This window comes from Grammomys surdaster, unplaced genomic scaffold (genome assembly GCF_004785775.1).
Source record: "Grammomys surdaster isolate TR1022 unplaced genomic scaffold, NIH_TR_1.0 126035, whole genome shotgun sequence".
Classification (NCBI taxonomy): Eukaryota; Metazoa; Chordata; class Mammalia; order Rodentia; family Muridae; genus Grammomys; species Grammomys surdaster.
Window position 1 is genome coordinate 915,807 of NW_021620848.1, and position 19,347 is coordinate 935,153.

At 35.8% G+C, this 19,347-nt stretch overlaps 1 protein-coding gene across 1 annotated transcript in view; it reads left to right on the forward strand.

Annotated features, from left to right (window-relative positions):
• Lrp1b (LDL receptor related protein 1B) overlaps window positions 1–19,347 on the forward strand; it is a 1,533,520-nt gene that overhangs the window by 906,045 nt on the left and 608,128 nt on the right. The window contains exons 23-26 of the mRNA XM_028754677.1: window positions 804–1,001; window positions 2,327–2,531; window positions 7,806–7,970; window positions 8,249–8,493. Of these exons, the coding sequence (XP_028610510.1) occupies window positions 804–1,001; window positions 2,327–2,531; window positions 7,806–7,970; window positions 8,249–8,493 (813 nt within the window). The remainder of the gene's footprint in view (window positions 1–803; window positions 1,002–2,326; window positions 2,532–7,805; window positions 7,971–8,248; window positions 8,494–19,347) is intronic.

Below are 19,347 nucleotides of genomic sequence, written 5' to 3' on the forward strand. Positions count from 1 at the left end.
TCCTCTCCTCTCCTCTCCTCCCCATCTCCCCTCTCCTTAGCTTACCTTTCCTTTTTTTCCTTCCTCATCAAGTCTAGTTTGTATTATCCACCTAGTCTTGGGATTGGGATCTGTCCTGTCATACAGACAACCTACCAGTGGCTATATCCTTAAAGATAACTTACTATCTTTTACCTCAGCTAATACAAAGCTTCATGCTTGCCTTTTCTCATCTATGTTGGCATTTTCCTGCCTGAAGTGTTTTGAGGTCATTCACATGCTGGAACAATTACTATGGGTTCATATGTACAAACTGCCCTGTTGTGTCTGGGTCTGGTAAACGTTGTTCTCTTAATTTTATCAACTACGTCTCACTTTTCTAATCTTGATGACCCTTCCTCTGCAATAGTACTCGAGATTGTAGGGAAGAGTGTAATAAGTCTTTTCCATTTATGGCTGCATACTTCACAATCTCTTCTCCACTCATTGGCCAATTTTGTGGGGATCTCTGTGTTAATTGCTATTTTCTGCAAGTAGAAGCTTCTTTGAGGGAGACAGAGATTCTCTAACCTATGGGTAGGCCAATAAGTCATTAGAAATCATTTTACTATGTCTGTTCAACAGAATAATAGAACCAGGTACCTTCCTTTATGACTTATGGCTTATCTGGCTATAAGTACAAAGCTGATATTGTTTAGTTCTAATGGAGTGGGAATTACATCCAATCAGAAAGTTAATAAATTGACATTTGTCTAGAGCATCTTATTTAATCTATACAAAGTGAATTTATTTTCGTAATTCTACTAAAATACATTTAATTGCAGATTCTTTTGAGGCATTCATCATCTTTTCTATACGCCATGAAATTCGAAGGATTGATCTGCATAAAGGAGACTACAGCCTGCTTGTTCCTGGATTGAGAAACACCATAGCACTTGATTTTCACTTCAATCAAAGTTTACTTTATTGGACAGATGTTGTGGAAGACAGAATATACAGGGGCAAACTGTCCGAGAGTGGAGGTTTGTGTATTATACTTTCACTAGATGATGAAGTTAGTTTTGAATAGCAATATATAGCATCAGAAAAGATTTTGATTAATTTTTCATTGCAAGTTATCTCTAAATGTGTAAAAATCGAAGACTAAGTACATATATAAATTTATGTTAGAGAAGAGAAGTGGTCAGGCCAAGACTACTCATCTATTGTCTTTTGTTGAATTTTCCAGAAAGTTGTGGAGAAGAAAATTTATCTCCAATCAGGAAAAGAAAAGATTGTTTTCTACATAGTACTAATTTGATTCGGGAGTAAAAGTATCTAATTTTAATTTGGTTAACACATTTCAACATAATTAAATATATTTTTCAAATATGTGAACTGTATTTTGCCATAATTAAACTTATTTCTTTTGTCTAATGAACAACATGTATGGTTTTAGCTAAAGCTATATGGTATTTCCCTTTTAATTTTTTTTTGTGGATTTGCATTTGTAACCGCTATCAAATTTCAAATTTCTCTTGCAATCACCATTGCAATTTCAAAATTAGTATTGTTTTGTATTTTTTACCTAAATTATGAAAAATATCTCCCGTATCTTTTGTTCACATAGTGAATGAAAATAGAAACTTTAGAGATCAAGTTGTTTTTTTTTAACTACTTAAAATTTATAATGAACACTACTGACAGTGTCATGAGGTATAGCATTGGAAATGGATGTAAAATGATTGATTTTTTGTTTGTTACTTAGCAGACAAATAAGAAATTTGGCAGACAGTATCCAACTACTGATTTTGATGTAGCTCATGCTAACAACTTTCCCTATTAACTGCATCTTTTTGACCTGCTACCTCGTGGCCCAGGGAAGACTTAGGGCATAAGTTGGCTAAGGTTATATGTGAAAATGCTGAGATTAACTATGATGTTTATCCAAAGACAGAAAATAGGGGTAGTTATTATACACAGTGCATGTTAATCCACATAAACATTTTCTTGTTACTTCTCCCTTTGAAGGACAGCCTCTTAATTAAGTTGTCCCATTCTGCCCAACCATAATTTATTGTTTTAATAAGAATTTTGTTCTGCTAGGAAGACCCTAAGCAAGAAGTAACTATTTTGTGATGACATACTGCTACCAACTCAGTGTTTAACAAAACTTCTGGAAGGGTTTGTGAGAGTGAAAAGTTTTGCTGAGGAAGTACAGTTACTATAATTATTGCTACCAGTTTATTGAGCTTCATTTTCTGTTAGGATCTTCAAAACTGAGGCACTTTATGCTGTGACCACAAGCAGGCTTGGCATCTGTACTTTCTTTGAATGGCTGTGCATGTTGGCTTCCTCTTTTTCACAGGTGTCAGTGCCATAGAAGTGGTTGTGGAGCACGGCTTGGCAACCCCAGAAGGCCTGACAGTTGACTGGATAGCAGGCAACATATATTGGATAGACAGCAATCTGGACCAAATTGAAGTGTCTAAACTTGATGGTTCCCTGAGGGCTACACTAATAGCAGGAGCCATGGAGCATCCCAGAGCCATAGCACTGGATCCAAGATACGGGTAAGAAATTTACCTTTTACAGTTTCTCTTTGTCATAGAAATCTTAAGTGAGGAGGTAAAAATGCTTGTTTTAGACATCAGTATGTTTATGTCTATGTACCTGTGTATAAGCATAGTACTATTTATAGCAGCAAGCGTGAGCATATTAGCAAAGGTTGGGTTACAGAGTTCTTTACTCAGATATTTTCTGAAGCAGAATATATCTTCCTATCAAATATGGACAGGAAGCACGATTGGAAAGAATTGCAACCCCTTTTCAAAGCAGTAATTTAATGAATTTCACTTTGCTTTGCCCCAGAGATGTTGTAATTTTGTTCTAATGGCTGTAAACCCCAGGGCCAGTCTTTGTTCTGAATAGTCACAGATGTTAACCACCTCACCCTTTATTTATTTTGTATGTTCTTAGAGTCAATTGAAAAGAAAATTGAAATAGGCTTAAAGAAGTCTAGCAGTGAGATGCTGACGATTGGGAAGTTTGGAGAGAGAAAAGACCTGATTCTGGAAAACAATGTTAAATGTTGAGTGACTCAGGCTGTTGTCTGTCTTGTCCCCTGTGTGCTCATTTTTCTTAAGCAGCAGAACAAAAACACCAGATTTAGAAATAATGAGTTCTAATTCCTGCCCAGTCACTTATTCTCTGGAGAAACCAAATATGTGACCTCTAAGATTTCAGCTTTATCTTTCGAATGTAAGGGATTCTATGGGGGGAAGAAATATCCAGGCAACATGAGAGAATACTCACTAAATTCCTGTGAATTATTTATTTCTCTTGTAAAGAGCTTATAGATAGAAGGCTTTGTCAAGTCTGCAAAATATTTTTAAAGAGTTATTTTAGCTCTATATCTTAAATTCAAAGTTTAGGAATCATAAGTCTGTGTGAGCTTCCTAAGGGAAGCTAAGGGATGCAGAGGAGAAAAGTTGCCTCCTACCCTTGATTTGTTGAGTTTCCTACCCATATTCTGCTGCTGCTGTGTTTTATCCCAAGGACTTAAATACCAGTAGATTGGGATGTCTTTTTCCTTTCCCCAGTGTAGACATTACATTTAAAAGGTGAACAGCTTGCCTGGAGAATAGATACTAAGTTAACTACTTTAACAGGAGGGTTTGTCTTCTATGAGGTTAAAACTATGTTTTGAATCCATCATAGATACTTCAAATATTGGGGAATTTTACTCGAAATCCTGCATTTATGGCTCCTTTTCAAGTTGAATCAGCTGAGATTGATGAACTGAGAGGTGGTATTTCTTTTATCGCAGATATGTTTTCTCTAGTCTACATTCTGCCTTGCATACTTTCATCATTAGCTACTGTGATACCAGCTCACCTGAAAGTTAAATGAGTAAGGCTCTTAGTTTCAACAATCTGTGCCTCAAGTGCAAGCAGATGAGTGACCTTAGCCATGTCCCACCCACTAACCTTCCAGCTCATGGTTCCCACTGTGACCCCCTACTTGTAGGAAGCGCATGCCCATAACTTCTACCAGAGATGTAGAAATAATAAGTCATGAGAAAGTTTCTCCATAACAAAAAGTGATCTGTTGCATGGAGATACATTGTAGTGTGTGTTCCATCACGATGAAGAAAATGAGAGCATTTCCCAAGGTACAGATTGTAAGAGAGAGAAGGACAAACAGAGAAAGGAGGCTTTGGGGATGATGTGTAAACTCAGTCAATTTGAGAGAGATTTCATGTCCTAAGCATTGAATTTACAGGAAGGAAGGTAAGCTTATTTCTCTCTCCCCCCTTTTTTCCATTATGTGCAACTTGAAAAGAAGAAAAGGAAACAGAAACATAAAGAACACACAAACTAAGTGAAAACTCCAAATGGCATTTCAGTGACAGAAGGGTTTCTATGAGAGTCCTGTGCTGATAGAGGGCTAAGTCTTCTATAGCAGTACCTGTAAAAAAGTCCTCCAAGATATCCATGTATAGCAGGACCTGTATAAGTCCTCCAAGAGAATGCTTTCTACCACTAAGTTCAGCGATGACATTGTAGGTTAGTTAATGTAATCACAGCATTAGTTAGGTAATTAAAAAAATAAAATGAAATGGCAGGAAACATGTCTCAAACTGTTTCTGACATAAATGAGTACAGAAAAGACGATTCTATGGCGTCTTACTCTCTAGAAAGCTAACTGACAGGTTTGCCTGTCAAGATTTGAGAGTATTTTTACTTAATGTTTTTTAAATAGTATCATGAAAATTATTATGTAAATCATTTGACCACCTTAAAGCACAGCCATATCAATTACATACATGTCAATTTTAGTATTTGTGTTTAAATAGTGCCAGCGTTATTGTATATTTTAGTGAAAACTTCTGGGACTTTTTAAGGATTGGAGTTTCTGTATCTAAACTAAAAATATAAGAACTATAATCACCCATGCAGCATATATAACACAAACACACATATATATATACCAACTTACACAGCATATACAGCACAAACACACTTATATGTGTGTACACATACAGCCTATAAAGCAATACACACCCTCATATTTCCACACGCAATCTACAATATAAGCATGAACATATACATATCATATACTACACAACGCACACATATATACACTCATACACAAAGCATATACAACAGAATTATATACTCTACCATACAGCATATACAAAGGAATATACTCACACATGCACACATACACAAGCATGCTGCAAATTGAAACTAACCAGGAAAAAAACAGTGTAAAGTAAAATTACTTAAACTTTATTTATTATTTTGTAGTTATACAAAAGAGATATTACTATTTATTTCTCAAGACTTTCATGAAATATGAGGAAATTTGAACCTACTGATATGTGCTCTAAAATAATTTAAGCTTTCATTGAAACTTTTTATTTTAGGACAATTTCCCTGTATTTGTTGAGAAGTATGACTTGAATACATAATTTTATATTTTTTGACACCAAAATCTTTCTCATGGCAAGAAAATTTACTTCAAAGTCTCAAGTCCATCACAGATCTTAGAGCATACAAAGGTGTCCAAAGCTGGTCAAATAAATGTATGCCTGTGTGATGGCTTTCCTTACATACCAACTGAAGAGACTCAAACACCCAGAAAAGCAAACTTCATGAGGAATGCTATAAAATTTGTTTCCAATAACAAATGAAAACAAGGATTAGTCATTAGCCACTTTGCTCAGTGTGTAACAGAAAACAAATGACTCATAACATCAGCCCTACGAAATATGTTTATCTCATGTCACACAGGAGGTATTTGTGACATATTTTATAGATGATAAATAGAAGTAGTGCTTTGACTAACACTGACCTTCATTGGACATTATAAAACATATCTCTCTTGCCCCATAATCCTAATGTGCCGTCTCTTAAGTGACAAGCAATTCACAGATGGCCATATTGCTCTTATGGAAAGGTCAATCCTTTCTTTCATCACATTTTAAGTTGTACTTATTGCTGAAGTACTCTGAAGGATGATGTGAACCTGTGCAACACCTTACTTACTGTGAATGACCAGCAGTTGAATGTGTAGAGTCTTCCAATGTTGGCAAACCCTATCACCCTTATGCTGGGTTCTTATAGAAAAGTCTGCTTCTTTCTCTATTGTTTTCATTTAATTTCCATAAGTCCATCTAATTGATCTCTACTGTAAAGACATCATTGACTAAAGTGGAAGCAGTCACTGTGAGCTTTAGTGAGGCAAGCATACTAAATTTACCCCAGGAATAGTGTAAATTACTGTAATCTCTATTCATTGTTATCGTTAAAAGACAAAAATAACCTCTATTTTGCAAAGATCTTTTTCTTTCACCCTTTTCAACTTGACCTGACAGATTAGCCTATAATAGTACAGGTTGTTCATGCTCTATTTCCCAGCTTAATCTGAAAACAGACTAATTCATGAATGCGAAAACGACAGAAATGTAGCCCATAGTTCCTCTTTAAAAAGCAATTGTGGCTGAACATCTCTGTATTATATAAAGTAAGATCTTTTCTGTACTTGAGAAACTAATGTAATCATTGAAATACTAACACATTTTTACCATTTAAAAAGGAATACAAAAAAATGATGTTATTATAACACCATCTTGTAAAATTCACAAAAGAGTGCTGGGAATTTTATGAAACAATGATCCATGAAATCAACCGTGAATGTCAGTTGTGTTAACAGTGTTGTGGCAAGGTTAAGAACACTTTAAAGGTAAATATTTTTTAGAACATATTCTTCTATAGAAAGGAACTAAAGTTTCCCAGTAAAATTGAAAGAAATTTAATAACAGTACTCACTACAGAATAAACACACACACACACACTACCCTTTAATCTCTTTAATGACAAAATGAAGGCATAGGTCACTGATGTTAGAATGTCACAATGTTCTATTCTATCCTTTGATCTCTACTATAAGCATGTTTGAGAGCTCGTGCTTTTTCAAGTAAACCCAGTTTGAATGACCATAGCCCCCACTCCATTTCCCAAAGTTTAAGCAGTTCAGTTTAGTACAGTTTATAGATCAAAGAAAGTCATATCTCATGGCAAGTTTAAAATGCATGGTGGTTTCATTCGAGATACAGGCACAAAAATATGGAGGAGTCTTTTCTATATGCTGTCAGGTAATTTGTGATGACATTCTTAGTTTGTATTATAAGAAGTTGGGTGGGGGTCTGTTAAGATATTCCCAAGGCTTTTGTCTATTATTTATGGAGTGTTAGTTCTGACAGATAGTTGGCAAGGGATGGCTGTTCTTGGGAGTAATCAAACTAGTCCAAGATATGACAATTAGCTTTGCACCTGGAACATTACAATCTCCTACTCACTGCAGGTCTGTTTGTCAATTCTTCTGTAGACACAGATTCTTTTCAGGAACACTTGTTCACAATGTCCTCAGGGTTTGACCATGATTCACCCTAAGAATAAAATCCCAAGAGTTCCCTGATGCTGTTACACCTACTCAACTACTCTTTCATTGCCCAATTCCACTTCACTTTTTTTCATTCCTCTAGGATTATACTTTTTAACTCTTGCCCTTTTCTTAGCCTGAGGTTGCCTCATTCTCAGCCGTATTCTGAAGGAAGGATGCTCATCAACTATTTTTTTCTTCAAAAGTTTCCACAAGTTTTAATTCCATCTGCATGAACTTATATGGTGTGTCTATTCCTATGGAATTGAAGTCACTGGGTAAAATAACACAGTCACTTCACTTGAAGATTTTGCTTAGAAACTTTCCCTATGTGGCAGGCATGAGATGATCCCTGGAAATAAAAAAGTAAAACAATGGCATTATTTCTCTTTCTTCAGAATTCTTTTCTGGACAGATTGGGATGCCAATTTCCCTCGAATTGAATCTGCCTCAATGAGTGGTGCTGGGAGAAAAACCATCTATAAAGATATGAAAACTGGGGCATGGCCTAATGGACTAACTGTGGACCACTTTGAAAGAAGAATAGTTTGGACAGACGCCAGGTTAAAATTATTTTCCTATTTTTTCATTTAATTGTTCTAGTTTTTAAACTGTATTGTTAATTATCCTAATGTATGGGCATAACATATGGAGATCAGTATTTATATATGGTTTGGTTTTTATTTGCTTTGGAAAATATTGGATATAAGTCCATAGAAATACTTAATTAGCATTTGTCTAACTATATCATAACTATATCACTGGACTCATTTGCATAACTATATCACTGGACTCTTTCAAGTGGCTTTGATAAACCATTAATGTACCGACCTTTCTCTAGGTCAGATGCTATTTATTCAGCCTTCTATGATGGAACAAACATGATAGAAATTATCCGAGGACATGAGTACCTGTCCCATCCCTTTGCTGTGTCTTTGTATGGGAGTGAGGTGTACTGGACCGATTGGAGGACTAATACACTGGCCAAAGCCAACAAGTGGACAGGGCAGAATGTCAGTGTGATTCAGAAGACCAGTGCACAGCCATTTGACCTTCAGATTTATCATCCCAGTAGACAGCCACAAGGTAGGTGCTTAGCTAACCATGTGGAAATACTTCTACCTGAACAGTGAAAGTACGAACTGTATAAAAGTGTAAGTTAATTATTTCATGTTTCAGGTAGTGCTGGGTTTCAGCTAATGAGCTCAAGATATTTCCACACTGATTATTAAATCTTCTTCCTTCAGAATAATGGAATATTAGAAATTAAATTTTTTACTGTCTTGAAATTTTGAATCACTGACATAACATGATAAGAAAGTGTGGGACGCTCTCTAAGGTCTTGAATTTGAGTCTGGGGAGACAGCTTAGCAGGAAAGAACATGTAGTAATCCTGCAGACAACCCAGGTTCAGTTTTCAAGCAGCACCTGTAACTCCAGATTCAGAGATTCTGATGATTCATCTGGATTCCACAGGTATACATACTAATGTGCACATGTGTACACTCACACACATGATTAAAATAAAACAACTATTTAAAGACCATTTTTAAACCTATTGAACTTTTTGAACCAATGTCAGAATAAGAAAGAAAGAAAATATTAAGAACCCAGAGTCAATGTGTAGTCACTAGTTATCATACTGGAAGGTTACAGGGAGCTTAATGGTAAATAATCAGTGAGTGGTGTGTTTCTCTCCCAATATTGCCCAACTGTTGGTTCAGTAATAATGATTCTTCAGGTTCTTTTGCTCAGTCATTGCAAATATTTTTTAACCCAAGACTCACATTTTTTTTCTTGAATGCCATAGTCTTCTGTCACAGCAGCAAGCAGCAGCTTAACCTGTTGCATTTCTTCCCCATTATTTGGCCTGTAACCTGTAAAATTTTCAGTCTAGTACCAAGGTTCTATTTTTATTATTGTAGATGTTTTAGACATGATTATAAGATGATACTACCTCACCTACAGAGACATAGCTTCTTTTCTCCTTCATTGGTGGTTTCCCTTGTCTGGTCTTTGGTTCACTTGTTAAGTTTAATTCTAAATTCATGTTCTATTGTCTTATTCTAATGCTAAAACCGGAGGTTTCTGTGGTTGAGAAAAATCCTGTGGCTTCTGTTTGTCTCCAGAACTTGCCCTTCATTTTCCCTGAACAATATTTCTTCTATCAGGTGTGCTTGTGTGTACCTTTTCTGTGACCTCCCACTGCAGTCTGAGTGAGGCTAGTTCTTTCCAATATCTTTCCATTTCTCAGCCCCAGTTCTCTTGTTATCTCTCTTTCTCTGCTGTGTCAGTTTCTGCTCATCCTGTTCTGTGCTTTCCAGTCATGCTTGGCTGCCTTCACAGCATGTATAGTCTTCACAGAACTACTACATTAGAGGAAGTTCAGAGCCTAATTATTTTCCACTTAAAGGGTATTTGGTAACATGCTGGCCTAATCAATTTGCATCTAAAAAGTATTTTTGTAATAAACTAAATTTAAGTAAACCTGAATAGGCAGAAAAATCATTATCCTGTATTGCAAAATGTCATTGGTGTAATGAAGAAGTCATCTCTAAGTGTTTTCTTCAACATAAGAATCAGAGCAGAGTGTGCAAAAAATGCATCCACATGATAAAATTAATATGATTTAAATAACTACAAACATATTACACAGCTGTAATTTTGACTCCATAAAGATGACATTTTATAAGGATTGTATCTTTAGATTTAAAGCTATTAAATGAATGATGATAAGAAATTGGTTTGTCTATATTATGTATTAATTTCCTCCCTTAAAGTAGATCTATGCCAATAAACAGATTTCCACACATCAGCATAAAGTTTATTAAATTCACTAAATGGAAAAATGATATTGTGACAATTTTTTATATATGAGAGAGCAGTAGTGTTTGGTTGGCTTGAGAAAAGTGTTTTCAGCAGGTTTACTTAAGCAAAAATGGTTTACATGTGACTTCTCTTAATTATATACAATGTAGAATATTTTGTTGTGTTGGTTTAATTTAAAGTATTCTCTCAGGACTCAAGGAAATAGAGTATTTATTTATACCTAGTGAATGTTAATATGCTATTTCCTAAATGAAATTTAGTTCATTTTGAGTGATCATAAATTGTTTTACTGACCCCTGACTTCACTCATGAGGATCCCAGAGTATCCAGTACTCATTCTCTGCCCAATTCATCTGGTTCAGTGAAACAACACTTCACCATCTGAGGACGAAGACTCATGGCCACTGTTTTGCTATTGTCAAGGAAGGAATTAGCAATGACTTGGTGACAGAGGCCCAGCAGTCTCACAATAATAAGTGAGCATTCCTCATTTCTGGTGAATAATCTTATGAAGATCACAGTAGGATGTTAAATTTTAAAGTATGACAAAACTCACTATCTGTTTAAAAAAATGAAAAATATATGCCCCAAATTAAAGAAATGAGGATTGCAAATACATTGAGCTTCCCAGTATTTTGAAGCAAAAAATTTGTACAAGCACTGACACCAATTTCTTTACAAGCCAAAACTAGTTACTTTCACAAATTTCCAGTTCAGGTACTGGACTTAGTCATTTTGAAAACCTATTTGAGTTTCTTTTTACTCAATGACACTTCATTGTTATGTGAGTGTGGGGAGAAATAAACCAACACTTTACTTGGGATACTGGCTCACACCTATAATCTTAGCACTTGAAAGGCTAAGACAGGAGAAACATGAGCTTAAGGCCTCTATGGACTACATAAGGAATTTTTTCTCCACAAATAACAATAACAAAGATATAAAAGATGGTGGGGCAATAGTGTGTATATTAAGTCTAAACTAATGTGCTAAACATATATTATTGAACATTATTAGCATATTATTTAAACTCTTTGTGTATCTTTTCATTCAGGAGTAGATGATAATATGCACATCAGCAGATCTAGTAAACATTTAAGCATTTAATAAAATGTATTACACATGAGCTAATAAAATTTAGAATAGTGTTTATATATAAGTATTTACTTGAAGAATTACATATATTATATATTGTATATTATTATATTTATATAACATAAAATTTTATACACACACATATACATGCATACATACATAGGAGGGGAAGCTGACTTCCTTCTTTGTATTGCGATAGGTGCTTATAGAAGCTGAGATGTCTCAAGGATGGCTAAAGGTATAACTGAGATAAGATTCAAAACTTCAAAGAACAAGAACAATAGAGAGACAATGGCCCAAATTTGAATTCCAGTCCAGAGTTTCTCATGTCCAAGATCCTAGAGCAACACTGGTGGGCAGCAGGGGAGGGGGGCTGAGCCAACACAAAAGAGAAATAGATTTATTCTTTCTCCACTTCTTTATTCTCCTTGGGTCCTTATGGACTTCTTTGAGTCTCCTTAATTGTTGAAGCAGAACTTTTTAAATTCAGTATACTGCTTCAAATGCTAGTGTTTTCACAAGCTTACTCAATATATTAACTTTAATCTTAGTGTTTACAGAGACATACCCCCAAATATTCTTCTATCTAGGCCATCCATACCTAGTCAATTGGATGCATAAATTTATAACAATAAGTTAGCAATGTAAGTTAAGAGATGGCTCATGTAAATATATGTATGAGATCCACTTTACAACTTAGGTTGAGCCTGCAGTTTTACTAAACAAAGTTTAGTGGATAAACTGGAAAAATAAATTAAGAAACTAGTCAAGAAGAAATGGGGCTAGAGTTAGAGCTTTCAATGAGTTGGTTACAAGCTGAAATTAAGAAGTTGGATGAGATTGCAAAAGAATATTCCAGAAAATGAGAGGAAGATAATCATAGAGTCTTAGAGAAAACCGAAACTGGTACACAGTGTAGCTAAAAATATGTCCAGCCCAAGGCTGAGAGATAAGACAGTACACCAGCTTACAGATTTGTTTCTTTCAGATATGTTACAAACAAATAAAGTCACCAACAGGTTCATTGGGTTTGGCTGCCTGGAAGTCAGCTAAATCAATAGAGAGAGAGGTGCTGTTATTTGACTTGTTTGTAAATTGTAAATAGAAATACAGATAATTGATAGATACATGGATTGTAGATAGACGGTAGATCAATGATAGACTTCTTTAATCATCTGCCTTTCTTAGAGTGACTTATGATTGTCATAGTACTATACTTCATCATTTGTTCAGCCTCCCCTGATTACCAGACCTGTTTTCTTAAAAATATAATTCTGTTGTCTGAATAAAACCTACTGTCTAGGGCTTAATTGTCTCTTGATAAAGACAGTATATTTGCTGAGAAATATTTATTTTCAGAATAGATACTGATAGTTTGATCGTGAATTGGCAAGGGTGTAATGGCATTGCCTCAGAGAAAAATATGAAAATACAGAAAGAAACTAATGGGGAATATATTGAGGAGTTTCCTCATAGATGAAAATCCATTGCATTAAACAGATTTATAAGCATTTTCCCTATTGCAATTCCATTAATCCCCTATCTGCCATGAATGTTCCAACAGAAGGGTGTGTGGTTGGCATGAATCTGAATGAACTGGAATATTTGAAAAGAGTGGGCATTATGATGGTCATGCCTTCTATTCTGGAATCAAATGCTAATAATTGTTGCTTGATTTGACTCTTTTTAACCCTTTCCAAATATACTTTTCTGAAACTGAGGTCAATTTACATTTAAAGACTAAAACTGCCATTAAACAGATTTTTTAGAAATGATGCTTAGAAAGTTCTCAGAATATTTCCTAACCAGTATAGTCTTAAAATAAGTATTTTTTTTAAATTTTGGAAAGGTAGTCTTTTGTCTTTTGAGTTTTTTGCTTGCTTTGATTTTTGAGAGGGCAGTTTATTCTGCGGTGGATACAGCCATGAGCTCTCCATGGCTTCTTAGATGCTGGATTACAGAAGTGAGCCATCATGTTCAGGTGTTTGGGGAGTTCAGTTCTGTTTATCATTTTTATGTCATCAGTCCACTGTGTTTTACAAAAAGATATACAGGCTGTTTCTCAAAAAGTTCCTATAATACTAAATGTTTCCAACTGTGTCAGAAAAATATTTCTATAGAAAAGTTTTTTGACAATATTAATAAAAATATTCTTATACATCTACAACTGATAAATCAATATGTTGATTTTTAGAAGAATAATTACATAACACAAAAACAATGTCTCCTTTCTCCTGCAAGGATTTCAGCTTGTGCTAATGTAAGAATGGTTCTACTGAAATTTATGATTCTCATTGTGCTTGGAATTATACCTGAATTTTGCCAGCCAATGAAACAAACCAAAACAGTAGGAACAGTACTGACATATATAATATATGCATTAGTACCAGTTAAACAGGGTACCTTTCCTTAAAATACTATAAAATAATAATCACTATATTTCCCTGTCAAAACATTTATTGAAATAATTTCTCAGTTTTCTAAAATTTATCTTAAATGAATGACAAGGCTGTAACAATGTATTAAAAATTAATCATTTTCTATTAGGATTTTCTAGGTAAAAATAATTAAATGGCTTTCAAGTTATCATTTTTGCTAAGGAGAAATAGATGATAATTAAACACAGAATTCATGAAATATGATTTTCTCTCTAATAATACTGTTTCTTTCACAATGAACTTGGGTCTTCTGTGGCTGTGGGAGTAACACTTTCTTCTGCCATCTTCTGTACTATTGATGATTTCTCCTCCCTGCAACCTCTATGTGCTTAAATAGATTTAGGTCACTTTCCAAGTGTTTAGATTGCTGTCATATCTAATCATAAATCACAAACACTTGTGAGTTAGTAGTGGATCCATTGATGCTTATGGCTAATATAATCATGGATGTCATAAAATTTTTAAGGAAAATATTATGTGAATAAACAAAAAAGCATAGATTCTATCATCTTATCACATGGAGCTCAGAAAGGTAATTAATTAGTCCAGTTCCCTTAGCCCAATTCATCCCTCTTTGGTTGGTAATAACTTTTATTTGAACTTAGACCATCTTTTCTTTACTGCTACTTAAGGGAAATTGTCTTGCTACAATGGAGTGTTTAACACACACTGGACTTTAGGCTCAATCCCAAGTACAATAACAAATAAGTTCATAGAATTTTGAGGATACACAAGATCTTAGACTCAATTCCTAGTACAATAACAAATAAAAACTGATACATAAAGTCATAGACTGTTGAGCATACTCAACACCCTGGCTCAGTCTCCAGTAAAATAACAAATAAATAAACTCATGGAGAGAAGTAGAGGCGGGCAAACCTCTATGAATTCCAGCCCACCCTGGTCTACACAGTGAGTTCCAAGACAGCCAGAGCTACATAGTGAGACTGTGTCTTGCATAAAAACAAACAACCCCATCCCACCTCCAAATACAGCAAACAAAAAGACAAAGAAAATTAGCACAACTTAGGGAAGCCTAAAAGCAGGCAACAAATAATTACATAAAGCAGTAAAAAAGGATATCGCTTCAAAGCTCAAATGTATTGTTATGAAAACTGATGTTATTTTATAACAAAATTTAGCATAATATTTCATAATAAAGAACAGAACGATGGGAAGGAGGAATTGGTGGCCCAGTTAGAGGAGTTTGAAGGGAAGTATCTTACTTAGACTGTGTGAAAAAGCAGTGGGGACCAATGTAAACCCCTCAAGTCTGCAGGGTGTGTATTTTAGAAAGCCAGCCAAGGGTAGCAGGTGGAGTTGAAAAGTTAGGAGATTACTAAAGTATCTCCAATCAAGCATTCAGGAGACAGAGCACATCTTCACTGAGCATGATCCAGGTCTCACTAACTGTTGCACAATTGTGGTGCTTGTGGCAGACCACGTAGTAGTCAGCCTTTTCTATCTCTTGGACACAAAGAAAGTGTTTTGGGTGGGGGTGGGGTGTCACAACCTCTGTATTGATAATAGATTTTCTAACAGTATTTAACAGAAAACAGTTAATTTTCCACCAAAGATTAACACAACATTTCTAATTGAGAAATATTTGAAAGTTTTGTAAAAAAAGATGCTTCCATTAAAGTCGATGAACTCTTTTTGCAATACTAATGTAGCCATGGATAAAATGTAATTAATGTGCTCTGCTATGAGTCCATCAAACTTTACAAAAACCTTTGGTAGAATGGACTTACTTCTGGGTCACCATCTGTTAATCCTTGCCTTATGTTACAAAGGGAGGGTTGTGAACCAAATTCTTCACTTGATTCACAAGAATAAAATATCTATGCTAGATATTTACTAAGGAAAAAAAAACTTTTAAAAGGATTAGCCGTATTATTTCAAAGAGGAATGAGATTAAAATGAAAGGCAAGCTTTCTTTGTGGATTTTCCAAGCTGTGAAGCAGAAAATATTGTGAATTATACAATATAGCCTTACCATTAATATAGACACTGGGCTACAAAATCAGTGTGAGTTTTTATTCTATGTTCATAGAATTTTAATATGTTTGATTTTTTTAAAAAGGGGAGTTTATAATTGTAGCATGCTGAGAAGAGTGAAACTATTCTAGAGTATAAATTTTAAAAAAATAGAATAAAATCAAGTACCTAGCATGGGGCTGTTGAAGAATCTGCTCTTAATTGCTCTAAGAGGGGTCATTTTCTTTTCAAAATATTTTTAAAAACATACTAATTTTCCTTTGTTCACTTCACATCTGTTCATTTTTTCTCTATTTTTTCCCTTCTATCTTTTCTTCCCTCCCTCCCTCCCTCTGTTCCTTCCTTCCTTCCTTCCTTCCTTCCTTCCTTCCTTCCTTCCTTCCTTTCTTTCTTTCTTTTGCAAATGTGTGTGTGGGGGGAGATTCTGAGTTTTCTCTTTCATTTTGCAGCTACTGGACATCCCCTCTCTAGGTGGTTCGAACACTAACATTGCCTCTTCCTATAGGGCCTTCTTTTTAATCTGCAGCACCAATCTGCTTCCGTCTTCCACATTCTTCTCTTCTTATTATTATTTTTTTTGCTTTTACTCTTTTTTTATTGGATGTTTTATTTACATTTCATACGTTGTCCCCTTACCCCATCCCCCACCCACCCAGGAACCCCCTATCCTCTAACCCCTCCTCCTTCTTCTCTGCAGATGTAACCCCTACCTATCCCCCCACTCCCACCTCCCCACCCTCAAAATTCCCACCCCCTGGGGCAACCAGACTTCATGAGGCCAAGGATCTCTTCTTCCACCTCTGACCAGCAGGGCCCTCCACTCTTACATATTCAGCTGAAGCCCTGGATCCTTCCCTAAGTGCTCCCAGGCTGGTGGTTTAGACCCTGGGAGCTGTGGTTGGTTGGTATTGTTGCTCTCCCCATGGGGCCACAAACCCTTTTAGCTCCAATGGCCTTCACTCTAACTCCTCCATTGGGAACCTCATTATCAGTTCAATGGCTAGTTGTGAGCATCTGCCTCTGAATATGTCAGACTCTTGAAGACCTCTGAGGAGATATCCATATCAGGCTCTTATCAGCATGCCCTTCCTGACTTCCACATCAGCATCTACCTTTGTTGACTGCACATGGGATGGATACTCAGGTGGAATGGTCTTCAGACAGCCCCTCCTTCAGTTTCTGTCCCTCACTTTGTCTCCATATTTACGCCATTGAGTATCTTGTTGCTCCTTCTAAGAAGGACCGAATCACCCCCACTTGGTCTTCCTTCTTCATGAGCTTCATGTGACCTGTGACTTGCATCTTGTGTATTTCAAGGTTCTGGGCTAATATCCAATAATCAGCGAGTGAATACCATGTGTGTTCTTTTGTGATTGGCTTACTTCACTCAGGATGATAATTTCTAGTTCCATCCATTTACCTAGGAAACTCTCAAATTCATTGTTTTTAATAGCTGAGTAATACTCCACTGTGTAAATATACCACATTTTTTGAATCCATTCATCAGTTGAAGGACATCTGGGTTCTTTCCAACTTCTGGCTATTATAAATAAGGCTGCTATGAACATAGTTGAGCATATGTCCTTGTTATATGTTCGAGCATCTTCTGGGTATATGCCTAGGAGTGGTATAGCTAAATCCTCAGGTAATGTTATGTCCAATTTTCTGAGGAACCGCCACACTGATTTCCAAGCTGGCTGCACCATCTTGCAGTTCCACCAACAATGGAGGAGTGTTCCTCTTTCTCCACACCCTCGCCACCATCTACTATCACCTGAGTTTTTAATCTTTGCCATTCTGTCTGCTGTGAGATGGAATCTCAGTGTTGTTTTGATTTGCATTTCGCTGACGACTAAGGATACTGAACATTTCTTTAGGTGCTTCTCAACCATTCTAGTTTCCTCCATTGAAAATTCTTTGTTAAGCTCTATACCCTATTTTTTAAATAGGGTTATTTGGTTGTCTGGAGTCTAATTTCTTGAGTTCTTTGTATATATTGGATATTAGCCCTCTATCAGATGAAGGATTGGTAAAGATCTTTTCCCAATTTGTTGGTTGTCATTTTGTCCTATTGACAGTGTCCTTTGCCTTACAGAAACTTTGCAATTTTATGAAGTCTCATTTGTCAATTCTTGATCTTAGAGCATATGCCACTGGTGTTCTGTTAAGGAACTTTTCCCCTGTGCCCAAGTATTTGAGGCTCTTCCCCACCTTCTCTTCTATTAGTTTCAGTGTATCTGGTTTTATGTGGAGTTCCTTTATCCACTTAGACTTGAGCATTGTACAAGGAGATAAGAATGGATCAATTTTCATTCTTCTACTTGTTGTCCTCCAGTTGAACCAGCACCATTTGTTGAAAATGATGTCCTTTTTCCACTGTACAGTTTTAGCTCCTTTGCCAAAGATCAAGTGACCATAGATGTGTGGGTTCATTTCTGGGTCTTCAATTCTATTCCATTGATCTTCCTGCCTGTCTCTGTACCAATACCAGGTAGTTTTTTTATCACTATTGCTCTGTAGAACAGCTTGAGGTCAGGGATGGTGATTCCTCCAGAAGTTCTTTTATTGTTGAGAATAGTTTTCGCTGTCCTGGGTTTTTCGTTATTCCATATGAATTTGAGAATTTCCTTTTCTAACTCTGTGAAGAATTGAGTTGGGATTTTAATGGGAATTGCATTGAATCTGTAGATTGCTTTTGGTAAGATGGCTATTTTTATTATATTAATCCTGTCAATCCATGAGCATGGGAGATCTTTCCATCTTCTGAGATCTTCTTCGATTTCTTTCTTCAGGGACTTGAAGTTCTTGTCATACAGGTCTTTCACTTGCTTGGTTAGATTCACACAAAGGTATTTTATATTATTTGCAACTATTCTGAAGGGTGTCATTTCGCTAATTTCTTTTTCAGTCTGTTTATCTTTCATGTAGAGGAAGGCTACTGATTTGTTTGAGTTGATTTTATAGCCAGCCACTTTGCTGAAGTTGTTTATCAGGCTTAGGAGTTCTCTGGTGTAAATTGTGTGGTCACTTAAGTATACTATCATATCATCTGCAAATAGCGATATTTTGACTTCTTCCTTTCCTATTTGTATCCCTTTGACTTCTTTTTGCTGTCTAATTGCTCTGGCTAAGACTTCCAGTACTATATTGAATAGGTAGGGGAGAGTGGGCAGCCTTGTCTAGTCCCTGATCTTAGTGGGATTGCTTCAAGTTTCTCTCCATTTAGCTTGATGTTGGCTACTGGTTTGCTGTAAATTTCTTTTACTATGTTTAGGTAGGGGCCTTGAATTCCTGATCTTTCCAAGACTTTTATCATGAAGGGATGTTGAATTTTGTCAAATGCTTTCTCAGCATCTAGTGAGATGATCATGTGGTTTTTTTCTTTAAGTTTGTTTATATAGTGGATTACATTGATGGATTTCCGAATATTGAACCATCCCTGCATTCCTGGGATAAAACCTACTTGATCATGATGGATGATTGTTTTGATGTGTTCTTGGATTCGGTTTGCTAGAATTTTATTGAGTATTTTTGCATCGATGTTCATAAGGGAGATTGGTCTGAAGTTCTCTTTCTTTGT